The sequence below is a fragment of the Schistocerca piceifrons genome, chromosome X (assembly GCF_021461385.2).
Source record: "Schistocerca piceifrons isolate TAMUIC-IGC-003096 chromosome X, iqSchPice1.1, whole genome shotgun sequence".
Taxonomy (NCBI): domain Eukaryota; kingdom Metazoa; phylum Arthropoda; class Insecta; order Orthoptera; family Acrididae; genus Schistocerca; species Schistocerca piceifrons.
Window position 1 is genome coordinate 255,136,553 of NC_060149.1, and position 26,263 is coordinate 255,162,815.

General features: G+C 40.5%; 1 protein-coding gene across 1 annotated transcript in view; it reads right to left on the minus strand.

Annotated features, from left to right (window-relative positions):
- Positions 1-26,263, minus strand: part of LOC124722862 (tetratricopeptide repeat protein 7B-like) — a 223,549-nt gene that overhangs the window by 119,851 nt on the left and 77,435 nt on the right. Inside the window, exons 5-8 of the mRNA XM_047247992.1 lie at positions 25,298-25,424; positions 25,070-25,203; positions 24,850-24,967; positions 12,647-12,794 (exon numbers count right to left, since the gene is read on the minus strand). Coding sequence (XP_047103948.1) covers positions 12,647-12,794; positions 24,850-24,967; positions 25,070-25,203; positions 25,298-25,424 — 527 coding nt within the window. The remainder of the gene's footprint in view (positions 1-12,646; positions 12,795-24,849; positions 24,968-25,069; positions 25,204-25,297; positions 25,425-26,263) is intronic.

A 26,263-nucleotide genomic window follows, 5' to 3' on the forward strand; every position in this document is an offset into this window, starting at 1 on the left:
AAGTAGGGGGGACACAATTCAGCAGTATTCTGCACAGAACTAAGGAAGAATGGTGATGCAAGGCTGGGATTGATGACTAGAGGGAGTTCATTATTCCAATAACACTGCCATTCCAGCAATATGAAAATAGAGTGGTGGTGATGTTATTTGTACAGCATGTGGTACAACTCCAGAAAACATGGCAAACAGACCACACAGGGATGGCTGTTGGTTCTTTACAGGAAATAATATGCGGCCAGGCAGGCAGATCAACAGATCTTATCACTGGACCTTTCAATAAACCAATTGTCAAATAAAACTGTTACTTCAATTTTCTGTCCCAGAACTTTGATTTGGACCTCTGGTGATGGGTTGTTGAGCACGATGATTTGTTCAACAGTACTGACATGGTCTCTTGCTACTTTCAGTTTAATGTTTTATCTCTACTGCATTTTCAACCATAGATTTGGTTTTGGTTTCCACATGCTATGTGATCTGTGTCAGTTATCGGCCTAGATAGTGTGAGGTCAGAACACAGAAGTGGCAATGAGGAACTCTACATCTACATCCACATTTATACTCCACAAGCCACCCAACGGTGCGTGGCGGAGGGCACTTTACGTGCCACTGTCATTACCTCCCTTTCCTGTTCCAGTCGCGTATGGTTCGCGGGAAGAACGACTGTCTGAAAGCCTCCATGCGCGCTCTAATCTCTCTAATTTTACATACATGATCTCCTCGGGAGGTATAAGTAGGGGGAAGCAATATATTCGATACCTCATCCAGAAACGCACCCTCTCGAAACCTGGCGAGCAAGCTACACTGCGATGCAGAGTGCCTCTCTTGCAGAGTCTGCCACTTGAGTTTGTTAAACATCTCCGTAACGCTATCACGGTTACCAAATAACCCTGTGACGAAACGCGCCGCTCTTCTTTGGATCTTCTCTACCTCCTCCGTCAACCCGATCTGGTATGGACCCCACACTGATGAGCAATACTCAAGTATAGGTCGAACGAGTGTTTTGTAAGCCACCTCCTTTGTTGATGGACTACATTTTCTAAGGACTCTCCCAATGAATCTCAACCTGGTACCCGCCTTACCAACAATTAATTTTATATGATCATTCCACTTCAAATCGTTCCGCACGCATACTCCCAGATATTTTACAGAAGTAACTGCTACCAGTGTTTGTTCCGCTATCATATAATCATACAATAAAGGATCCTTCTTTCTATGTATTCGCAATACACTACATTCGTCTATGTTAAGGGTCACTTGCCACTCCCTGCACCAAGTGCCTATCCGCTGCAGATCTTCCTGCATTTCGCTACAATTTTCTAATGCTGCAACTTCTCTGTATACTGCAGCATCATCCGCGAAAAGCCGCATGGAACTTCCGACACTATCTACTAGGGCATTTATATATATTGTGAAAAGCAATGGTCCCATAACACTCCCCTGTGGCACGCCAGAGGTTACTTTAACGTCTGTAGATGTCTCTCCATTGATAACAACATGCTGTGTTCTGTTTGCTAAAAACTCTTCAATCCAGCCACACAGCTGGTCTGATATTCCGTAGGCTCTTACTTTGTTTATCAGGCGACAGTGCGGAACTGTATCGAACGCCTTCCGGAAGTCAAGAAAAATAGCATCTACCTGGGAGCCTGTATCTAATATTTTCTGGGTCTCATGGACAAATAAAGCCAGTTGGGTTTCACACGATCGCTGTTTCCGGAATCCATGTTGATTCCTACATAGTAGATTCTGGGTTTCCAAAAACGACATGATACTCGAGCAAAAAACATGTTCTAAAATTCTACAACAGATCGACGTCAGAGATATAGGTCTATAGTTTTGCGCATCTGCTCGACGACCCTTCTTGAAGACTGGGACTACCTGTGCTCTTTTCCAATTATTTGGAACCTTCCGTTCCTCTAGAGACTTGCGGTACACGGCTGTTAGAAGGGGGGCAAGTTCTTTCGCGTACTCTGTGTAGAATCGAATTGGTATCCCGTCAGGTCCAGTGGACTTTCCTCTGTTGAGGGACTTTCCTCTGTTGAGTGATTCCAGTTGCTTTTCTATTCCTTGGACACTTATTTCGATGTCAGCCATTTTTTCGTTTGTGCGAGGATTTAGAGAAGGAACTGCAGTGCGGTCTTCCTCTGTGAAACAGCTTTGGAAAAAGGTGTTTAGTATTTCAGCTTTACGCATGTCATCCTCTGTTTCAATGCCATCATCATCCCGGAGTGTCTGGATATGCTGTTTCGAGCCACTTACTGATTTAACGTAAGACCAGAACTTCCTAGGATTTTCTGTCAAGTCGGTACATAGAATTTTACTTTCGAATTCACTGAACGCTTTACGCATAGCCCTCCTTACGCTAACTCTGACATCGTTTAACTTCTGTTTGTCTGAGAGGTTTTGGCTGCATTTAAACTTGGAGTGAAGCTCTCTTTGCTTTCGCAGTAGTTTCTTAACTTCTTACCACGGTGGGTTTTTCCCGTCCCTCCCAGTTTTACTCGGCACGTACCTGTCTAAAACGCATTTTACGATTGCCTTGAACTTTTTCCATAAATACTCAACATTGTCAGTGTCGGAACAGAAATTTTCATTTTGATCTGTTAGGTAGTCTGAAATCTGCCTTCTATTACTCTTGCTAAACAGATAAACCTTCCTCCCTTTTTTTATATTCCTATTAACTTCCATATTCAGGGATGCTGCAACGGCCTTATGATCACTGATTCCCTGTTCTGCACATACAGAGTTGAAAAGTTCAGGTCTGTTTGTTACCAGTAGGTCCAAGATGTTATCTCCACGAGTCGGTTCTCTGTTTAATTGCTCGAGGTAATTTTCGGATAGTGCACTCAGTATAATGTCACTCGATGCTCTGTCCCTACCAGCTGTCCTAAACATCCGAGTGTCCCAGTCTATATCTGGTAAATTGAAATCTCCACCTAAGACTATAACATGCTGAGAAAATTTGTGTGACATGTATTCCAAATTTTCTCTCAGTTGTTCTGCCACTAATGCTGCTGAGTCCGGAGGTCGGTAAAAGGAGCCAATTATTAACCTAGCTCGGTTGTTGAGTGTAACCTCCACCCATAATAATTCACAGGAACTATCCACTTCTACTTCACTACAGGATAAACTACTACTAACAGCGACGAACACTCCACCACCGGTTGCATGCAATCTATCCTTTCTAAACACCGTCTGTACCTTTGTAAAAATTTCGCCAGACTTTATCTCTGGCTTCAGCCAGCTTTCTGTACCTATAACAATTTCAGCTTCGGTGCTTTCTATCAGCGCTTGAAGTTCTGGTACTTTACCAATGCAGCTTCGACAGTTTACAATTACAATACCGATTGCTGCTTGGTCCCCGCATGTCCTGACTTTGCCCCGCACCCGTTGAGGCTTTTGCCCTTTCTGTACTTGCCCAAGGCCATCTAACCTAAAAAACCGCCCAGCCCACGCCACACAACACCTGCTACCCGTGTAGCCGCTTGTTGCGTGTAGTGGACTCCTTACCTATCCAGCGGAACCCAAAACCCCACCACCCTATGGCAGCAAGTCGAGGAATCTGCAGCCCACATGGTCGCAGAACCGTCTCAGCCTCTGATTCAGACCCTCCACTCGGCTCTGTACCAAAGGTCCGCAGTCAGTCCTGTCGACGATGCTGCAGATGGTGAGCTCAACCCCTCCATCCTCCACTCAAACGCTTCCACGTTATTACCGCATCATAGAAACAAAGATTATGAAACTGTAGCAGCAGCAGCAGCAGTGGTGGCAGCAGCAGGAAATTCAGAGACAGTTCAAGATACTATAGAAATGGCAGAACAACCTGCTGATGTGCACAGCAGAGCAGGACATCATTTGATGAATCAACACCATCATTATCTATACCAGCAATGTCACCAGTAAGATTTCTGGTATTTGACAATTTGATGGAAATTCTGAATACTTTTCAAATGTTTCCTGCTATTAAGCAAAGCTGATACCATTTCTGACATTTCAGTCTGCTCTGTTATTGTCTTCTATGGGTCACATTTATGAGCTGGTTCAAAAATTATAACCTCTTGTAGACCACAATAGCTTGTCACTCAACATCTTGAGTTATTTTTCCACTCATTTTTGAGATGCAAACATATTTAGTGACTGCTATACTAAAAGTTTCAACCAATGTCAGAAGCAAATTAACCAGTCAAATCCCAGTTGGCAAAACTTAATTGTCTTCATCAACATAGTAATTTCCTGTGCTCACAGTGTAACGTATCTTTCGCTGAATCTTTAATTCAAGATACGGTTGTACATCTAGCTCCAGACCAGGAAGTTTGAGCTAGCACTCTTAGAAAGTCTGATCCCCGTCCAAGCGAGATTCTTCACACAGCACAGTCATTTGAAACGACTTCAGCTGCACAACATGCATGAAGGTTCCATAGGTGTGGCAAAAGCACAATCTAGGTAGTGTCGTTCCCTAAAGTCAATAAGACAACACAATCTTTAGATTCTGTGACATCATCAAAGGGGCAAATAGGTTGATTAGAGCAGCAGCAGTTAAAGTGATAGTCATAGTTATCAAAGTGTAGCAAATACAAGAAAAGCCTGCACCAAGTCACAAGCTGGAATGGCAGTCACAAGCTGCACAATTAGCCACAGTGTAACGTCATGTTTTCTGCTTGCAACAAACTTAGTCATGTGGTTGCCTTTTATTAAAGCTGCTCACTGGCTGCATCATGCCACTGTACAGCATCAGGCCTTCAACTCATACCACAAATTCACTCACATGTTTGATCTCATTAGTCATTGACAATATGGAAATGGCTCTCCCAGTACATGTTCCAAGCACACACCCCTAACTATCACTGAAAGATATTGGTGTATTGGCTCACTTCCTCTGGAGGCAATGAAACATCTTCCAATGTACAGTAACCAATCTACTGCTTTAACAGGCCAAGTAACAATCGTGCTACCCACAAACATGTATGTAGACCAACAACATGTTTTGTAGTAATTAACTTTTTTTTGTCTGGATATCTTTACTTTATTCTGAAGGTGGCAGGGGTAAAATACAGGGAGTGAAAGGCTATTTACAATTTGTACAGAAAGCAGATGGCAGTTATAAGAGTCGAGGGGCACGAAAGGGAAGCAGTGGTTGGGAAGGGAGTGAGACAGCCTGTAGCCTATCCCCGATGTTATTCAATCTGTATATTGAGCAAGCAGTGAAGGAAACAAAAGAAAAATTCGGAGTAGGTATTAAAATCCATGGAGAAGAAATAAAAACTTTGAGGTTCGCCGATGACATTGTAATTCTGTCAGAGACAGCAAAGGACTTGGAAGAGCAGTTGAACAGAATGGACAGTGTCATGAAAGGAGGGTATAAGATGAACATCAACAAAAGCAAAACGAGGATAATGGAATGTAGTCGAATTAAGTGGGGTGATGCTGAGGGAATTAGATTACGAAATGACACACTTAAAGTAGTAAAGGAGTTTTGCTATTTGGGGAGCAAAATAACTGATGATGGTCGAAGTAGAGAGGATATAAAATGTAGACTGGCAATGGCAAGGAAAGCATTTCTGAAGAAGAGAAATTTGTTAACATCGAGAATTGATTTAAGTGTCAGGAAGGCGTTTCTGGAAGTATTTGTATGGAGCATAGCCATGTATGGAAGTGAAACATGGACGATAACTAGTTTGGACAAGAAGAGAACAGAAGCTTTCGAAATGTGGTGCTACAGAAGAATGCTGAAGATTAGATGGGTAGATCATATAACTAATGAGGAGGTATTGAATAGGATTGGGGAGAAGAGAAGTTTGTGGCACAACTTAACTAGAAGACGGGATCGGATGGTAGGACATGTTCTGAGGCATCAAGGGATCACCAATTTAGTATTGGAGGGCAGCATGGAGGGTAAAAATCGTAGAGGGAGACCAAGAGATGAATACATTAAACAGATTCAGAAGGATGTAGGTTTGCAGTAGGTACTGGGAGATGAAAAAGCTTGCACAGGATAGAGTAGCATGGAGAGCTGCATCAAACCAGTCTCAGGACTGAAGAACACAACAACAACATCTTTACTGATTTTGGTTTTCAAATAAAAGATTCACTTGACACAATCTCTAAAAGTATTCTGTTTATCAATTCCAATGCTTTATTTAAGGAATACTCCAAGTTAATTTTAGCACGCAATTAAGTTTCAAATATTGTTAAAACCTAATTACTCCACATTTCTACCAGGATGAACATATACCATTTGCAATGAAGGAAGTAGTTGAAGCACAACTTAATCATTTAGAGGCACCAGGAGCTGTGACACCAGTCACATCTGTTAATAACTGTAATTAATAAGCCTAATGAAACTATTCAGATGTGTGGTGATTTTAAAGTGTCTATCAACACTGACTCTAATGTAAATGTTTATCCTATTGTTTGTCTGGAAGAGCTAATGGGAAATATATATGTTCAGTGGATATGGTTGGCTGCAGAATAACAGCTTCTGAATAGTATGCTCACTCCTAGTATATTCAGTATTAGCTTAGGAGACAATGAACTCTGATCAATAGAGTAGGCAGTCATTTGGCAAGAGTATAGCCAATTAGTAAATCTGGTTATTTGGTGACTAAATCTGAGTTTCCTACTTTTATGCTCTCATATATGATGAGGAAATGAATGAGGCAGTCATTTGATGAAAGACAGCTAACAAGAGATCTACACTGTGTATTTGAAACAATTTGCACATCATACACAAAAGCAGATATACTGAAGTTTCTATAAATTCACAAATTCTTCTTGTGTGTGCTGTATCACAGAATAATATGACACATGTGATTGTAAAATAAATACTTTTTTGGGTATGGCAAAATGGAATTTGGATGTAGAAGACTTATGCCATAGGTGGACGAATGACTAATCTGCACTATCATTTAAAAAGATGTTACAAGTATTACTATACTGATTATGGGGGAAAGGGGGAAGGGTGGGGGTGGGGGTGGGGGGAGGGGGGGGAGATAGAGGATGCGGAGTCATGATGTACATAAAGGTTGGTTGGTTTGTTTGGGGGAAGACACCAAACAGCGTGGTCATCGGTCTCATCGGATTAGGGAAGGATGGGGAAGGAAATCGGCCGTGCCCTTTTCAAAGGAACCATCCCGGCATTTGCCTGGAGCGATTTAGGGAAATCACGGAAAACCTAAATCAGGATGGCTGGACGCGGGATTGAACCGTGTACATAAAGGAGAACATGCACATTATAATATCTGAAGGTAATTGCATGCAAACGTATGATGCTGTAACAGGAACTGAAGGATGAACAACTATTTTTAGTACTGAAGACTAGGCTGACAATGTACTAATTAATGGAGAATGCAGAAAGAGCACCAAAACTTGTCAAACTTCAATTTTGGAGCCAAAAACTGCATAGTTTCATTTGAAAACACAAATTTGATACATGCATCTCTGTGGTAAATAAGGTTACAGTGACACGCTATTACCATTTCATAAAACCATGGAGACCATTTGTCGAAGTGAAAATAGATTATCAAGATCTTTATGATATATGGAAGTATCTCATGCGAAACAGATGCCTCAAACTGTATGTGGGATTTGAGGAAGCAATGCTACCTTGAGACCACAGAGACTAGCTGTTTTGAAATTCTCTCACACCCTATTCAACCAGAGCTAGTCGAATGCTCAAATATTCGTAATCAACTAAGAAAATATGGAGTCAAATTGCAGTGGTCCACCACTTGCTAGGCAGCATCCTTTGAGTTAAAAACTGAAGGGCGCAAGGTGGGAGAAGTCCCATCCCACCCTCCCCCCCCCCCCCCCCCCCCCAACTCTTATTCCAGAGTTTCCTGAGGCCTGCCCATCACAGAGCTGTTGGGAAGGATGCCTGCTCCCTTACACCACCAGTCCTGGTTCCATGGGCCATTAGAAGGTGAGAGTATCAAATACCTCAACATTCTTGCTATATGGAGGAACTCAAGAGTGGCTGCAATATTGTTTTTAGGCAGATATTACTCCCACTGGCAGTTAAGAGTCCAAAGGGCATGGCAACCATGTTAGACCTCTACACGAAATAAATAACTGGCCTGGCTGGCAGATCAGCAGTTTATACCTCATCACTAAAGTACTCCTTGTGTTTATTCTCAAATACGGGTGTCACTTCACTTTTCTGGACCTAGAATTTCATTTGGAACTATTTGATTGTTTGTTGTTAAGATGATTCTGGTTTCGTTTAGCGGTACTGATATGGGCTCATATTACTTGCAGCCCAAATGTTTGCGCTATATGGAATTTTTGGCTATTGACTTAGCACCGATTTTGATTTCTACACACTACATGGTTTGTAGGAGTGGCCTTTATATTTAATGCCAAACTACAGTACAAAAATTAGGATATAGTCCTCAGCAAGCAGTGGGAATCGCACTGTGATGCTATAAATAAAATACATTATAAATACCTTGTAGCTTCCACATGGTTTACGCTTTTCTATTTGAATGTACACTGGCATGTAGGCCAACAACTGCCCTACTTACTCATTCCAGAGCCATCTCATTTAGGCTCTAACATACTCTCAGCATACAAAAGGCTCAGACATGAAATCAGTTGAGGCATTTTCATGGGAACCATGATGGCATTCACTTAGAGTGATTTAGATAAACCACGGAAAAACCAAATCTGAATAACTCCATGGGGAAGATTCTAGAATGAGATTTTCACACTGTAGCAGAGTGTGCACTGATATGTAACTTCCTGGCAGATTAAAACTTTGTGCCGGAGCGAGACTTGAACTCGGGACCTTTGCGTTTCATGGGCAATGGGCAAGTGCTCTAGGGACTGAGCTCAACTCCGTGGGGGTTTGAATCCCATTACCTCCAAGTGTATTTCCAGCAGCTTAACCACTGTGCCACCACACCCAGTATCATGCAGAGAAAGGCAAAAGTTAATGAATGGAAAAAAAATTGGCTGTTGCTTTATCTGTCTAATAAGATGCACTGACGAAGAATCAATTAGATGATTAGGGACAGTCAATTGGAGTAAACGGATTAAGGTTGGGGAGGATTAGGACTGCAATTAGAGAGAGAAATTTTGGTTCTTAAAAGAGGCGTTAAAGAAATGAGACTAAAGATGCTGGATCATTAGATTCCTGATATGAATGGGGATGTTTTAATTTCATTTTTGCAACCACTATGTTCATTGTCTTACCATTTACTTCACTGTGATGTTTTCCGTAACAGTTTTAGTCAGTTTACCATTTTGAAATTTGTTAGTGTCCTTTTTATAACATTCAGATTATATCCGTCTCTCTGCTGGTGTCATTTTTGTCATCATCATTAATACTGTGTGCTGTTGGATAATTTTTTCCTATTATGCGTCTACTCATCTCTTCTGCTATTTTCACAATGAAGGCATGGTGAAAACATTTTTACCAATGTTGAAAAACTTCCTGTATTTCAAAAAGTCATTTATTTTTATGCGTGTGCACTTTTTTTGACTGAAAAGATTCACTCTGGAAAGCACAAGTCTGACCGGCCTAGCAACACTAAAAATTATTGTGTAGACTCCTTTTCACCAATTTTGCACGAATTTCTGTTGTTGATTAATTCCCCAGACTAAAGAATTTGTGGCAGCCTTGGCACCACTCTGCATGCTGAGGAACTGGAAAATTCAGGGCAGAGATTTGTCAGGTACTACAACAGACTGACTGAATATGAGTGCCAGTCTGTACACAACTGCTGACCTTGGACAAGACAGTAAGAGCTATTAGGTATGAAATTACACAAACAAAACTGGGAGCCACCCTACATAGTCTTAGTGTATTTGTACCTCACAAGGGGTCTTCGTGAGAACACACGGCACAAGTGCTCACAATCCACAAGACTTGAACACTTACTGCCTGCCATCATCAAACCTGAATTCATGACATCTGAAAGCAAAGCTACATCAGTGATAGCTGTAGAACAGCGAGCTATTGAATCAACAGTTACAAGAGCAGCAGCAACTGCTGTACTAACAATGAGATTTCTTCCAGCATCTAGAGCAATTCCTCCAAGAGGAGGCTACCTGGTTGCACCTAAGCCAGCAACAATGTGGTTCAGTAGATGCGAGACCAATTACCCTAATGACACACCAGGTGGGTCAAGCTGATACCTACCTGCAGTAATAAGGCTGGTAAGCCACAGCAGCACTGTTCATGGCATCCAGGCATGGATGTATAACTGTGGCTTTCAAACACCAATGTTCTAGACTGACTGCCCAGTTATATGGTTCAGTCACACTGAGAACCATTTTGCCACTGCTGATATAATGCAGGTGAACTGCCTTAGTACCTGGTAAATCTGTCACAGTGTTGTCAGTTCCCCAAGGTGAAGTTTGTGGCACTGCAACTGCCACAAATTTAATTGTCATATGGTATTCAAGTTGGCAAAAACATTTGGTTGCCTAAAAACTTTTTTAGCCACTAAATTATTTAGATATACGAACAGATGGAAGCCACAAGGCATCAAGTCTCAGTAACAGGATATATACCGAGTGATCAAAAAGCCAGTATAAATTTGAAAACTTAATAAACCACGGAATAACGTAGATAGAAAGGTAAAAATTGACACACATGCTCGGAATGACATGGGGTTTTATTAGAACAAAAAAAAAAAAAAAAAAAAAAAAAAAAAAAAAAAAAAAAAAAAAAAATCTGACAGATGGCACTGACAGCAAAACGTCAGTGACTACGCATGACAATCATGTATAAAAGGAGCTGTAATGAGAGAGAGAGAAAAATCAGATGCGCCAGCAGTCGCAGCATGTTGACATTACCCAAAAAGGCGCTTTTAGTGAGGCTGTATTATCAGAATGGGGAATGTGCTAGTTCAGCGTTACACTCCTATCACCATAGGAAAGGGATTCAAACGGGTGAAGGTCCATTGACAAATGCAGCTGTGGCGAGAATGATTTCGAAGTTCGAAGCCACTGGTTGTATAGACGATAGATCCGAGCACAAAGCGTAATGCTGCTGACACAGTTCAAGAAGAAATGGAGACAGTAGTGGGTTCGTCTGTGCATGGGGAAGTCAGTGCGTGTGCAGTCGCATGTCGCACCGGCATTCCATACACTACTGTTTGGTTGGCACTTAGGTGTACCCTCTGATGCTATCCACACAAAATCCATCGGCATCATGAACTGTTACCTGGCGATTTAGTGAAGCGGAGGGCATTTGTGGTGCGGGCATTTCAAAAGATGGCGGAAGATGACGATTCGTTGAGTAATGTGTTGTGGACCGATGAAGCACATTTCACGCTCAGAGGGTCTGTCAACGCCCACAACTGCAGAATTTGGGCTACCGAAAATCCTAGAACTGTCATGGAAACTCCATTGCATGACGAGAAAGTCACGGTATGGGTTGGATTTACCATATCTACCATTATCGGGCCTTTTTTCTTCGAGGAAATGCGTGATTCTGGTTTTGTAACCGCTACCGTGATGGGTGAGAGGTACGCCAATATGTTACAGAATCACATCATCCCCAGCCTGGCTGATAAACACCTGCTGGAACATACGATGTTTATGCAGGATGGCGCTCCACCCCATATTGCTAGACGCGTGAAAGATCTCTTGCGCGCGTCGTTTGGTGATGATCGTGTACTCAGCCGCCACTTTTGTCATGCTTGGCCTCCCTGGTCCCAGACCTCAGTCTGTGCGATTATTGGCTTTGGGGTTACCTGAAGTCGCAAGTGTATCGTGATCGACCGACATCTCTAGGGATGCTGAAAGACAACATCCGACGCCAATGCCTCATCATAATTCCAGACATGATGGTGGACATATTGAGCATTTCCTGTAAAGATCATCATCTTTGCTGTGTCTTACTTTGCTATGCTAATTATTGATATTATGATCAGATGAAGCGCCATCTGTCGGACATTTTTTGAACTTTTGTATTTTTTTGGTTCTAATAAAACCCCATGTCATTCCAAGCATGTGGGTCAATTTGTACCTCTCTATCTACATTATTCCATGATTTATTCAGTTTTCAAATTTATACTGACTTTTTGATAACACCAGTATTCAAACAATTCATATTAAAAATTCCCAGATGTTGTTGAGCACATGCATTATCCTGATGAAAAATTAGTCTCTCTCAATTCAGGATACTTCTTGTGAATATTTTTATCACGTCAGTCCAGAAGATGTGAGCAGTATTTGCAAGTTATTGCTTTAATAAATAAGAATACTCCCTCTTTGCTTCCCTGAAATCAATGGCCATAACTGTTCTACCCAATGATATCAATCTTCCCTTTTTTGTGAAAACAAAACACCACCATCAATGTCACATCATCTCTGTACCAGAGCCAAGGACTTTTCAGTTGGCATCTTACTTGCTTTGTTACATTCACCCTATATTTTAACCATTTCACTGCCTTTGTCTAATATTTACATGCATTGCCTATAATGAATCCCATGCACCAGCATCTTTGTTCTTATGATAAGTGGCAGAAATTTATGTTAATTTCAACTGCTCTCAGAGTATCATGGGCACATTTCGAAGACTACATCAAGTTCTGACAGGCTCTTCTGGCATCTCTGTTTATATGATTCTTGTTTCACACCAGTATCTTAACATGAAACGAGATGCATAAAAGTAAATACTATTAACATTCTCATCACTTACCTCATAAACTAAGTCAATATACCCCCACCGTACCAGAGTTATTGTTAAAAGATCGTACACCGCTGTAGCATTTTTGTACGCATGTATCCTTGCATCCCTGAATTCTGGTGACTGGCTTAAAACGGCATCACGGACGGCCATGGCCTCACTGTAGCAGCAAAAAGTTATAATTAAATTATGCTGCTATCTGTATAACAAACAGTGAATTAATTAATTAATTAATACAAATCAATGAATTGCAATCCATGATAACTGATGGCATGAAAAGCGTTACCTGATGAATATATTATACAAAGGGAAGAAATTGCAAGAATTAAAATACTCTCTCAGTATAGCCAATTCAGAGGAAATATCACTTTCTGGAAAATTTCTGATCACATTGGTACAAAAGATTTTCTACAAAATTTTTTAGTTACTTGCTGCTGCTGACGATGCCGTGTTTTAGGCGCATAATATAACAAGGCCCTTAGTCCTTACCATAATTTTATGAGATGAGTTTGGATAAAATAGAAATCAGAGAATTATAAAAAATCTGGTGTCCAAACACTACACACAATTTGAAAAGCTTTACTCGTCTCATCATCAGCTAAAATAGAGGGTAGATCTCTAACTACATTTGATTTTGCCCTCCTATCATAATATAAAAAGCACTCAAAACATGGCATACAGTGATATGCGCAGCACAGCCATCACACACAGGGTTGATGCTGCCATCTGTGTATTAAGCCACGTGTTGGGGTAATGCCCTATTTGGAGGTGGGTCAAGGTTACTTCACCCAACTGGAATGAGCACTATGAGGTATGCCATGGCTGGATAGTTAGCTTCACCAATCACAGGTTATTGTCCCGCACTACCTGCTACCCATCCTCCTGCACTCAACAGCGAAATGACAGCCTGTAGAGGAATGGCAAATTGTGTCACATCACACTCCCCATAGGAAACCTTGGCTGCTTGATCTGCATGCTCATTTCCCCAGATTTTCACATGCCACAGTACACAGCAGAACTATACATGCTTCCCTTGCTGCTGAAGAAATTGGTTTTTCTGCTGGGTACATTTATTGCAATGCTCGTAGGGCACTAAGGGAATCAGAGCAGACAAGAAACTTTTTGCTATCAAGATGCTTCATCTGTTCCAGTGTGTTTAAGATTTGCATTGAGATCTGCAGCAAACTCTGTATTCACTGGAAAGGTGACTTCTGAATACATGGTCAGGGAACACTGCTTAACATCCAAACGAGTCCCTTGCTTTGAGCCATCAGTACACACTATTTCAAAATTGGAATGCCTATCTAAAATATTATAAAATGAAGACTGAAAGGTAAAATCTAGAGTGCAATCATGCTATATATTTGTTAATTCTAAAATAATTCTGGGCCTCTTTGGAGGCCAATGTGGAGATCTGCTCAAACCTTGGTGTGGAACTTTAAAAAGGCAGCCCTTTGTGTGAAACCCATAGGGCCTTGTTGATCACTGTCAATGATCAAACAATTTTCCACTGGTGGGCACGTTATGGTGTTTTATGTGTCCGTGGCACAGATAATGCATTGTAGGCCTGTCACACCAAGAGTAGTTGCAACCTGATGTTATGTGCTGGCTCACCAGCCTCAGTGCTGAGGCTTGGTATGGGGCTGGTTTTTAAGGCACCTGTGGTCTACATCTACGTCCATACTCCACAAGCCACTTGATGGTGTGTGGCGGAGGGTACCTTGAGTACCTCTATCGGTTCTCCCTTCTATTCCACTCTTGTATTGTTCATGGAAAGAAGGAGTGTCAGTATGCCTCTGTGTGGGCTCTAATCTCTCTGATTTTATCCTCATGGTCTCTTCGCGAGATATATGTAGGAGGGAGCAATATACTGCTTGACTCCTCGGTGAAGGTATGTTCTCAAAACTTCAACAAAAGCCCGTATCGAGCTACTGAGCATCTCTCCTGCAGAGTCTTCCACTGGAGTTTACCTATCATCTCCGCAACGCTTTCGCAATTGCTAAATGATCCTGTAACGAAGTGCGCTGCTCTCCGTTGGATCTTCTCTATCTCTTCTATCAACCCTATCTGGTACGGATCCCACACTGGTGAGCAGTATTCAAGCAGTGGGCGAACAAGTGTACTGTAACCTACTTCCTTTGTTTTTGGATTGCATTTCCTTAGCATTCTTCCAATGAATCTCAGTCTGGCATCTGCTTTACCGACAATCAACTTTATATGATCATTCCATTTTAAATCACTCCTAATGCCTACTCCCACATAATTTACAGAATTAACTGCTTCCAGTTGCTGACCTGCTATATTGTAGCTAAATGATAAGGGATATTTCTTTCTATGTATTCGCAGCACATTACACTTGCCTACATTGAGATTCAGTTGTCATTCCCTGCACCATGCATCAATTCGTTGCAGATCTTCCTGCATTTCAGTACAATTTTCCATTGTTACAACCTCTTGATATACCACAGCATCATCCGCAAAAAGCCTCAGTGAACTTACGATGTTATCCACAAGTTCATTTATGTATACTGTGAATAGCAATGGTCCTACAACAATCCCCTGTGGCACACCTGAAATCACCCTTACTTCGGAAGACTTCTCTCCATTGAGAATGACATGCTGCGTTCTGTTATCTAGGAACTCTTCAATCCAATCACACAATTGGTCTGATAGGCCATATGCTCTAACTTTGTTCATTAAATGACTGTGGGGAACTGTATCGAACGCCTTGCGGAAGTCAAGAAACACAGCATCTACCTGGGAACCCATGTCTACGGCCCTCTGAGTCTCGTGGACGAATAGTGCGAGCTACAACGGCTGTTCACACGAAACCCTTCTCCGCGTCAGCCCTCCAGGGCCTCGCTGGAGTATTTATAGGCCTGTCAACCTAATTCTTTCATGGTGCACACATTCAACATTTTTAAATATGAAGATCTTGCAGACCCACACACCACCCACCCATAATCAAGTGGAGACTGCATGAAAGCTCTTAAAGCTGGACCAGACAAGTGCAGTCTGCTTCCTATGAACTATGGCTAACCTATTTCAAAATATTTAGGGCATTTAGAGAGCAAGCCTTATTGCATACATTCCACATTTGTTCAAGTCACTTGGCCATCCCTACCCACAGGTGTTCAGCCAGGGAATCATATAGGCTATGGCCCAACTGCCACTGCCTGTGTGTCAGCTGTTTGCCCAATGCTGCCTACAGGTGCCCATCCATCCACAGGCGGGCACTCAAGCTGGCACAGTCTGGCTTACAGAGTGTGGGAAGAATGACTATTGAACTGCTTCTGTGCACACTGTAAATAGTCTGATTTTTTTGTGGTCCCTACTGAAGGGATATGTAAGGGGCTGTCAAATATCTCTAGATTCTTTTCTTTATAGTGGTTCTTGAAGTGCTACAAGTAGGCTTTTGCACAATAATTAGCGTCTAACTTCCAATATCTGCTATTTATGTTTTTCTCGATTTCTGTGACAGTCTCTCATGACTCATAGAAACCTGAAACCATTCATGCTATACTTCTTTGTATATTCTCAATATCCCCTGTTGAACCAATTTGGTATGGGTCCCATACACTTGAGCGATATTCTAAGATGAGATGCACAAGCAATTTGTACACAGTCCCCGTTGCAGACCGTATTTTTTCAACATCATACCCCTGAACTGAATTCTGCCACATGTCTTCGTTATACTTGAGCCTATATGATCATTTTGTTTCATACCCATGTAAATTGTAACACCAAGGTATTCATATGTGTTGACTGGTGAATTGTGACTCATTGATATTTTAATCACAGTGTACTACATTATTGCATTCATTTTTAATATCTAAATTTCTGAACTTTTATAACATGTTGCCAATATTTGCATCAATCTTATCAAAATCTGACTGGCTCTATCTCTGTGAAGCTTTCTTCAGATGGTGCTTCATTATTAGGTAACAAACAACAAAAAGTTTGAAGTTACTACAGTCTCCAGGTCATTAACATAAACATGATCAATAAAGCAGATCCCAACACACTTCCCCTGGAGAATGACTGAAACTACCAAGAATCCCCAATCCAGTAATGAATTTTGTTTCATACCCCATATAACTGCACTTATGTTAATAAGTGTTATTTCAATTGCCTTGAGCCTTGGCTTTCAGTATGTCATGTGAGAAAAGCAAACGTCGGGTTTCACATGACTAATGTTTTTGGAATTCATGCTGTGTAGCATGAAGGAAGTAACTATGTTCAAAACACCTTGTTATGATTGAGCTTAGAACATGTTCTAGGATTCTACAACAGGCAGACATCATCAATTAGATTGGATGATAGTTTTGTAAATCATTTCTGCTATTTTTCATGTAGATGTCTGCGACTTGTGCTTTCCTCCAATCAGTGAGCACAATTTTTGGTTGAAGAGATCTGTGGTATATCATGGTTAATGGCATCCAACTCAGCTGCAAATTCTATATAAAGTCTGACAGGAATTCTATCAGGCCTTGGAGTTTTGTTTAATTTCCAGAGATTTTAGTTGTATCTGAATGCCACTGACACCAATAGCTATATCACTCAGCTTTTCCACAAAACCACTGTAAAGAAACCATTTGCAGCATGAACAGCTCCTGTAAGACAGGAAAGTAAGTAAAACTGATGTTATGTCCCTACAATATTCCTTTACAGCCTGATTCTGACAGATGAGTACACTGCTGAGTAACCACTTGCATTATAGTCACAGAAGTATCATACCAACAGAAGGAATGTCAGCCTACTCTCTCTTTGGGCTGCATCACCTCATCACTTCTCGGGCTGCTGGCAGTAGCAATCTGTTGAAATGTGGACAATTCAATAACTGTGTTGTAATAATCGACTTATCACTGTATGTATTCGTATATTCTTTGTCAGCAATTTTTGTTGTTATGCTATTGAGCAGACGCATTTGAAGTACAGTTCAGAATAAGCATTAATTACTTGTCAAATTACAGGCTTTCATTTTATCATTTGAATATCAGCACACAAATTTTTAGTTCTCACAAACATTATGAGCAAAGAGCCTGTGGATTGTGGTTTTACAGTCTGATGGTAATAACATGTGGAAAAACAAGTGTATAAAAGAATACAGCATCCCTTTGTTGGGTGGTATCAACTGCAGTACATGTATTTTAAGACAAATTCTCTTATACAAGGTAGAGTTATTGGGTTTTAGTGAAAGGTGTAATACTGAAATGAAGTTGATCAAGATGGCACAACTAAACACCATGCTCAGGAGAAAGTTGAAATCTAAGGACACCAGAGAAAAGACAGGAAATGTTAGTAAAACATAATACAATGACTTTCAGACATCCACTTGGAGTATGCAAAGATACAGGAAACCACCAATGATTTACAGAACTCAAATTCAAATTCTTGAGCAGAAAGGTATTACGAATCAACCTATGTTATCAGAATTATTGTGACAATGAAGTTTAATGCAAAAGATTACTGTCTCAAAAATTACTTTTTGAAGTTTCATTGGTTTACATGTGGTTTGAGATTTGGTGTTAACAATGAAGGAAGCTTGGTCATAAGCTGTAAAGGTAGCTTCTTTTATGAATAAAAATAGTCCTCATCCAGCTTTAAATAAAGACATTCCACATCTTAAATATGGTTGGTCGATTGTATGGTTGGTCGATTGTTTAGGGACAAGAGACTAAAGAGCAATGTTATCAGTCCAGAGATAACTCATATGGAGTTAGTGACATCAGCCAGATATTTGAATGAATTACATCAGTAGGAGTGGCAAAATCGAGGCACTGAAAGCAATATTGATGCCAAAGCTGAGAAAAAATATGGGGCAGGCCAGCTCATGGATCAGAGCATACAAGGGGTCTCCCAGGGTTCCTCTGTGGTGAGTTAATGGCTATCACATCCACCATAAAAACAAGGGCCTGTATTGGGGGTGTATGCAAAAAGAATTTCATAAGTTGGATGATTCAAAGTAGTTGGATGGTGATTGCATAAGTGAGGAAGATTTGGAACCACTGAAACTGAAGATCCTCCTTCAGCAAGGAGATAGGCTACAGGACTAGTTCAGTAGGTGCTAGTGCTACATCTTACTCCACAATTATGGACTGAGTCAATAACCACAAAGCTGGAGGTACCACTGAGCGATAAATGTGGCACCCAGAGGCCAATTGGAATGAGACGGGGGCCCAGTAAATATGGAAGGTGAACAGGGTGCTATCAGGCCCTCAAAATGAGTAATTTTTATTATTTAAATTTTACAAAGAGTCCACCTCTTTTGTCTGTCACCTTTCAGCTGATGCAACAACAATCCACTGGTTCACTCCAGAACAGGCCAATTTGTCAATCAAAACATGTCACCAGATCATCTGCCTAGTGAGACTGACAGCTCTTGTTGCTACGACTGAAAAATCCCTCTCTCTTCTGTTACGAGCTGTCACCTTGAGCAGACATTAAATGGCTTAGTTCCTTCATTTTTGAATTTTCCATTCTCCTTTGAAATGGGTCTGAGGTCACTGGAGTTATCTTCTCTAGTCCTGGCAAACCTTGGCATGAAATGCTCATGAGCTAATAAATTGAGACAGTACTCAAGTTTAGAAAAAGAAACTATATATTAATTACAAGCCCACACCTCTTTCCAATCCAGACTATACCTCTGGCAGGATCAGGTGTCGACAGCTGGAGATGGAACCTGATGTGGAAGCAAGGCCTGAGCAAATCATGGTGGAGAATGAAGATCTGCAAAGGTGCCTTAACGAAGCATTAGTAAATGCAACACTGCAAAACAGCACCATGTCTCAAGCTAGCCTCACTTCCCCATTTCCGGGGTTCCCACAGTCGGTTCCATACAGGTCTGTAATTGATGTTGCAATGGGTTTGCTGGTCCCCCAGCTTGAGAGAAGAGCATACATATCTGCAGATGTCACAGCTCAATGGCCGTTGGAAAATGAACTGGTTATAAATCTAAAAAAGACTATGCATGCAGGGAGAAGGCTGTAGACACGGATTTAGAGGTTGATGGAACAAGGCTGGAAGAAGTAGAATCTGCTAGATTCTTAGGTATTCTTGTGGATAATGAACTGAAATGGAAAAAACATATTAATAATGTCTGTAAGAAACTGAGCTCTGTCATATTCTTAATGATGCAGCTATCCCAGTATTCAGACAAGAACTTTCTGTGTACAGTGTATCATGGACTTTTCAAACCATACTTACAGTATGGAGTGACTGTGTGGGGAAACTCAAACAAGAGACAAAATGAGTGTTCACATTACAAAAAAAAGCAATTAGGACCATTTTAAGAAGAAAGACCTCTGAAACATGCAGAAACTGTTTCAAGAAGTTAGGTATCTTAACTTTTTCATCATTGTATATATACAAAACAATAATGGACATCACAAAAGGTAGTGAGGACTGGATTACAAATGCTAGTGTACACACCCACAATACAAGAAGGAAGAACGAAGTACGGAGCATACCCCACTGACTGGCAATGCTAGAAAAAGGACCCCAGTACTCTGGTACCAGACTACTAAGAAGTCTGCCTAAAAACCTGCAAGATAGTGTACTTGACAATGACTTTCCAAAGAAACTTAAAGACTATCTCATCGAAAAAGAGTTTTACAGTGTTGCAGAATACTTATGCCATTAAATTTGCACATATCGTTATTCATTATCAATGATGTAAAACTGTAAGCTTAAAGTGTAGAAAAATAGGTGATAATGAATGTTAATACTTTTGACATCGCCTATATTACACGTACTTTTACTGTACACAATGTAATCTTACAGGATCAAATTCAATTCAATTCAATTCTTCTTCTTCTTTTCTACTTACCATATGTCTAATATACCTGGATGATGAGAGAACATACAGAAATTTGCTAACTTGTGTTACTAACACTAACCAAAATTTGAAAATTTTGCAGTTTTGCACAGCCACACAAGCACTATTTCTGCCATATAATTGGAGCAGATTGTGTGCGACCAGATCTGCAGTTAATGGACACAGTGCATGATTTTCCATTGGTGAGGAACATTAAAGAATTGTAGCCATTTCTTGGATTAATTAATTACTATCATTGTTACATAGAAAACTGTGCAGCCACCAACAAACCACTCACAAAATCACTAAAGAAGGGGAACTCCTTTTATTTGGACAGTGGATTGGGAGAGTGCCATGTTAAAATTGAAAGAAATTCATACAAGTTCACCTGTCTTGGCTTATCTGGATTTTATGCTATCTTTTATCTGGTGATATGATAATAGCAATGTAGCTGTCAGCTGCATTTTGAGTCAAATACAAGATGGTGAAGAAAAACCAACTGGTTACCCATCACATCAGCTGAATCAAACTGAACAAAACCACAGCACCACAAAAAAGGAACTTCTTGCACTTGCTTTTGGCACCCATTACTTTCAGTGTTACCTATATGGAGGATAGTTCACAGTAATTACAGATCTGCTTTATAATGGCTTTTGAGTTTAAAAGATCCCAGGAACAGACTTGTTAGATGGGCCTTAAAATTTAGTGAATATGTCCACATAATAAAACACAAGCCTGGCAAGTTAAATCAGAATCAAAATGATCACAAGAATCTGTTGCTAAGTGCAAGAAATGGGTTACCTCATGATTTTGTTTACAAGAGAAAATGTTTTATATAGTAAAACACTTCTTGGAAAACAGGATGGCAGTGCCAAAGGCTACCCCTAAATGCATACTGCAACAATGTCACCATAGCAGCATACAGACATGTCATAATGTGAAAACTGCTACGAAGCCCATGTTACAGGTCATTATTGGTGGCCACAGCGAAAGAAAGATGTCAAAGTATACTTTCAAAATTATATCCCTTGTGCTAGGAGAATGCAATGATGAAGACCAAAAGTACCTCTTCAAACTTTGCCCAAGGTAGCATGACCTTTTCAGATCCCATCACTGGATTTAGTTGGACCCTTCCATATAACAGTCCAAAATAACGTATGTTTTATCTGTCATTGACCATTTCTCTCAATATTTTATTATGATACCTGCCGAAGACAGGGCCACTGAGACAGTTTCATCAATCATTTATCGCTACCATTTGGAAGTCCTGAGGCTAAAATAACTATGTCCAATCATATGGTACAGGTGTGTTGATTATTTAAAATAAAGATGTGGTGAACTACACCATTTCACAGTAAGAGTAATGGCAGGGTTGAACACGTTCATAAAACACACTCAGATTGGGATAGGCTACTGGCATTTGTAATTTCATGGTACAACACCAAGATAAATGAAGCAACAGGGTTGCGTCTCTTTGAGGCTCTTTACAGCTACATAATGTGTTCTCCATTTGAGATGGAGAAGTTGTCACCTGGAATAAATTCCAGTGAGGTGAAGCACCTAGTGAATCTTTACCAGCAAAGCCACCTTGACAATCAAATCACATCACCATATCACCCGACTGGTGAGACTGATGGCTCTCAGCACCATGATGGAAAAAGTCTCTCTTCTGTTCCGAGCCACCACCTAGAGCAGACACTATATGGCTTAGTTCCTTTATCTCTGAATTTTCCCTTCTCCTTTGAGATGGATTTGGGGCTACTGGAGTTATTTTCTCTCGTCATCCTGGCAATCCTTACCATGTAATCGCCCCCCCCCCCCCCCCCCACACACACACACCCACACCTGATAAAATCAGCCAAATAAACCGATACGGTTTCTTTTTCCAAGCCTTAGCACAGTGTATTAATTGCAAGACCACACCACTTTCCGATCATGACGACACCTCTGAGGGGGTGGATACCATACCTCAAGAGATGTGTGCAAGAGAGCTTTAAGTTTTTGCTTGCAGCTAATCTTCAGTTGAGGAATATGGGGCAGTCACACATCTTTTTATCAAAGAGGAGTCCCAAAACATCTGGACTGTGTTACAGTATCTAACAGTTGGGTGCCCCAGTAGACCTTTGAGTCAGGATATATGAAGATAAGGCAACAAAAACGCACGATTCATTTTTACTGGGGAGAGCTGGATGACATAGGAAAGGGTCTGAGCAGAGACCCTGCAGATGGCCTCTTGGAGCTAGTATTTGGCCAAGGCTGCATATTGGGAGCTTTACCAAATGCAAAAGTCATTGATATAAAGCAAAGTGGTGACCAGTGGTACAACGGATGTAACAAGCCTGACAGAAGTCACTAGCCCAGAGATGGCAATCAGGAAGAATGTAACACTCAACACAGAGCCCTCTCGGACTCTGTTCTCTTGGACCCATGGAGAGCATAGAGAAGTACCAACTCCAACACTAAATAATCAGTGGAGTAAAAACTGACAAATTAAAATCAAGTTGGCAGCCTTGAAAGCCCCAGTTATGGAAAATAAGTAAAATGTGATAACACCAAGCAGTGCCATATGCCATACACATTAAAAAAAGACTGTGATGAAGTGCTGGAATTTATTAAAAAAATCTGTCCGAATGCTGATTTCAATCTAACAAGACAGATGATTGTGGATTGTTCCTTCCAGAAATCACATTGATAGGCTCCCAGAATTCAAAACACCGGCACAGCCATTTAGCTACCATCCTTTCAAGCAGTTTGCAGAGTACGTCTGTGGGGCTAATTGGTCGGTAGTGGTCAATGAAAGTTGGGTTTTTGTTCAATTTAAGGATTGGGACGATGGTCCTCTCTCACCACTGTGTAGGGAATATACCTTCTAGCCTAGTATGGTTGATCTTGAGTAAATGGACTCTTTGAGTAACATTCAGATATGAAGCATCTGATTATGAATCTGATCAGGGCCTAGGGCTGTATTCTGTGATGAGTCTATAGTCTGAATCAGTTCTCCCATCAGTGAAAGGTTCATTATATACGCCGCCTGAATAAACAAGGGAAGCACCCAGACAGGGAGAGGGAAATGAAACTTTCCAGGTTGAGAGGGTATGTGATGTTACTGCAGTGATTCCAAAATACAGTCAAATTTACAAAGAACCTGGCATTAAGAGCCATTCACAAATTTTAACTATATTCAACTTCCATTTTTAAATTCTCTATCCTGAGTACCCTTGTGGAGCTAATGCATCATACTCCATCATGGTCAGCCATATTTCTCAGGTGTGAAATAACAGTGCGCAGAACAGCTCCTTCCAAAATCTTCGTATTAGACAAAGTTGGATGAAGGTACTTGAGAAATTATTTCTTATTTCATAAATAATTTCTTGAGTTATATCCACGCAAAACACATTAATCATTTAACATATTACAAACTACAGTACAAATTGCCCAACACCAATCTCATATGCATAAGGTATTTCAATGACTTCTTATTACACATGCTTGTCTACGGAAAGGTTCAAATGCAACAAACTATATGCCATTCCTCTGGCGAAATCATGCTGAAGACAAGGGAAGGTAAGAGGAAGTGCAGAAAAGGTAGAGTGAGGTTTAATGTCCCCCAGAAGACAGAATGCAGGCCTCAATCACACTAAGAGAGGAACTGAGATAACTATGTCCTCTTCAAAAAACACCATAGTATTAGTCTCAAATTACTTAAGGAAACCAAGTGAAACCTAGACCAAGATGCGTAGCTGGCACTTTGAACAACACTATACCTGAACACGAGTGCAGTGGACCTAACCACTGTACCACCTAAGTTAATAGGGCATGTCTGAGATACATGTTGTGAGTCTCAATAAAGTGCTGAATCTGGAATGTTGCCCACACCAAGTTCTTTCATTCATAACAGTGAAAAGAGAATTTTACAGATCAAACGGAAACTGGCAAGTAATTGCAAGTAGTCAGGAGCCATAAGAACACAGACTGCCATCATCCTACTGAAAAATGTACTACTGAATACGCACAAACAAATTTTAGATGAAATGACAAAGAATAATTCATTAGAAAGATTACAAAAAAGTACAATGGAAGCAAAATCAAACACTTATAAAGATGGCAACATACAAATGTGCCATCTGCCCCATTTTCAATACCATGGGATGAAATACCGACACAACAGAAAAACTACAAGTACGTAAGTTATATTACAATGACAAAAATACTGATTTTTATTAATGACCAAAAACCTGCGCACGGAGTATCAAGAATTAACACAAGAATTAATGCAAGTACTAGCAATATACTACCAAATTAAAAGCTTCAGTAGTGTGTACAAATTAAATTACATTCAAATTGTCTCTAATAAGTGGGTAATTCATCTAACACATTAAATTATAAAGACATTATTTACCTGATTAATAACAACAATATTATTTCCTCATTTTCAGTACGGGGAACGAACAGATGCTGACCTATGTACCTTCGAGGTTTCCATGGACTTTCTGCAACTCCCTTATTCTTCTTTGGAACTACAGAGAAAAAGTATTATATTTTACGTTCATAATTAAGTAATTTTATGTAAGCATCAAACACAATATGGAACAACATACAAGACACTAAGAATTACTTACAAATGTTGCTGTCTCTTTCTGGGTTAACATAAACTTTCCCAGTAACACCACGAAGTAGCACCTCTGCTAGTCGTCGTGTCAGTGTGAGTCGCAGACTCTGAGTTGCGGCTGTCTCTATGGCACTTAGCATAACCCTGTTTGTCCAAAACACAATGAAATTTATAAAAATCTGTGGGATATTATTTAGGTTTTTCATTTCCAAAAACATTAGTCTCACACACACACAACCTGTAACGTGAAACAGCTGACTGAAGCTTTCCAGTCTGCATGTAAAGAATAGGTGCTCTCTGTAATGCTGTTTCCAATATAGGGCCAATATGTTTTGCTGGATTCGGTGGTTGAGGTGAATATGAACCTGTACAAAAGAGAAGACTAGCATAGTAATTCCATGTAAAGCTTTCAAGGATTTTTTGCTTTCAAAATTGACATTCAAAAACAGTGACATTCGCAAAGAGCAAAGAAAATTGTTTAAATAAAATTTGTATACATAGAATACATGCACACCCATAATTTCCCAAGAACCATAGCCTTTGCACAGTCCTACAGTTTGTATGCCTCAACAGTACAAGTAGTTTTCCCTGGATGCAACCATAAAATGGAAGAGTATCTGTGTACAGGCCAGACTAATGTATGATTCCTCAAGAGGAGCGGTATCTTTTTCTGTAGTTACAGAGTCAATAGTATGGATGATTGATTGGTTTGAAAGCTTTGCTACGTTGGTACTGTGGCAATGCCAAATTTAATACGTGCATTCAGCCAGCCACCCCAACCGGACATTGATGCAGATGTGGGTGTCTTCACATGGGGTTAGTTACGATGTTTGAGAAATTTGTTATCATTTAAAAGTGATGTAGATAATCATATTTTTTCTTTGCTTAAAAATCAGAAAGATGCTCAAACATTTTGTACTCTTAGCTTTCCTGCCTTCTTTAAATGGCACAATTCAAAGACCAAGGGGAATACCGCCCTCTACAGTCAATACAAACTATAAGTTGGTTGCACGAAGTGTCATTCAGCAGTGGTCCACATGCACCCCATTCTTCCAAGGTTGCATCCAGTTCATCTGTTTACAATGTGAGGCCCTGATGGAAAATTATACCCAGGATTATGTTGAGGCTCTTGTCATGAGTCACAGCAATGGGAGTGTAACTGAGCTTCTCACAGGAAGGCAATGCCTGTGATGGAGTAGGGATT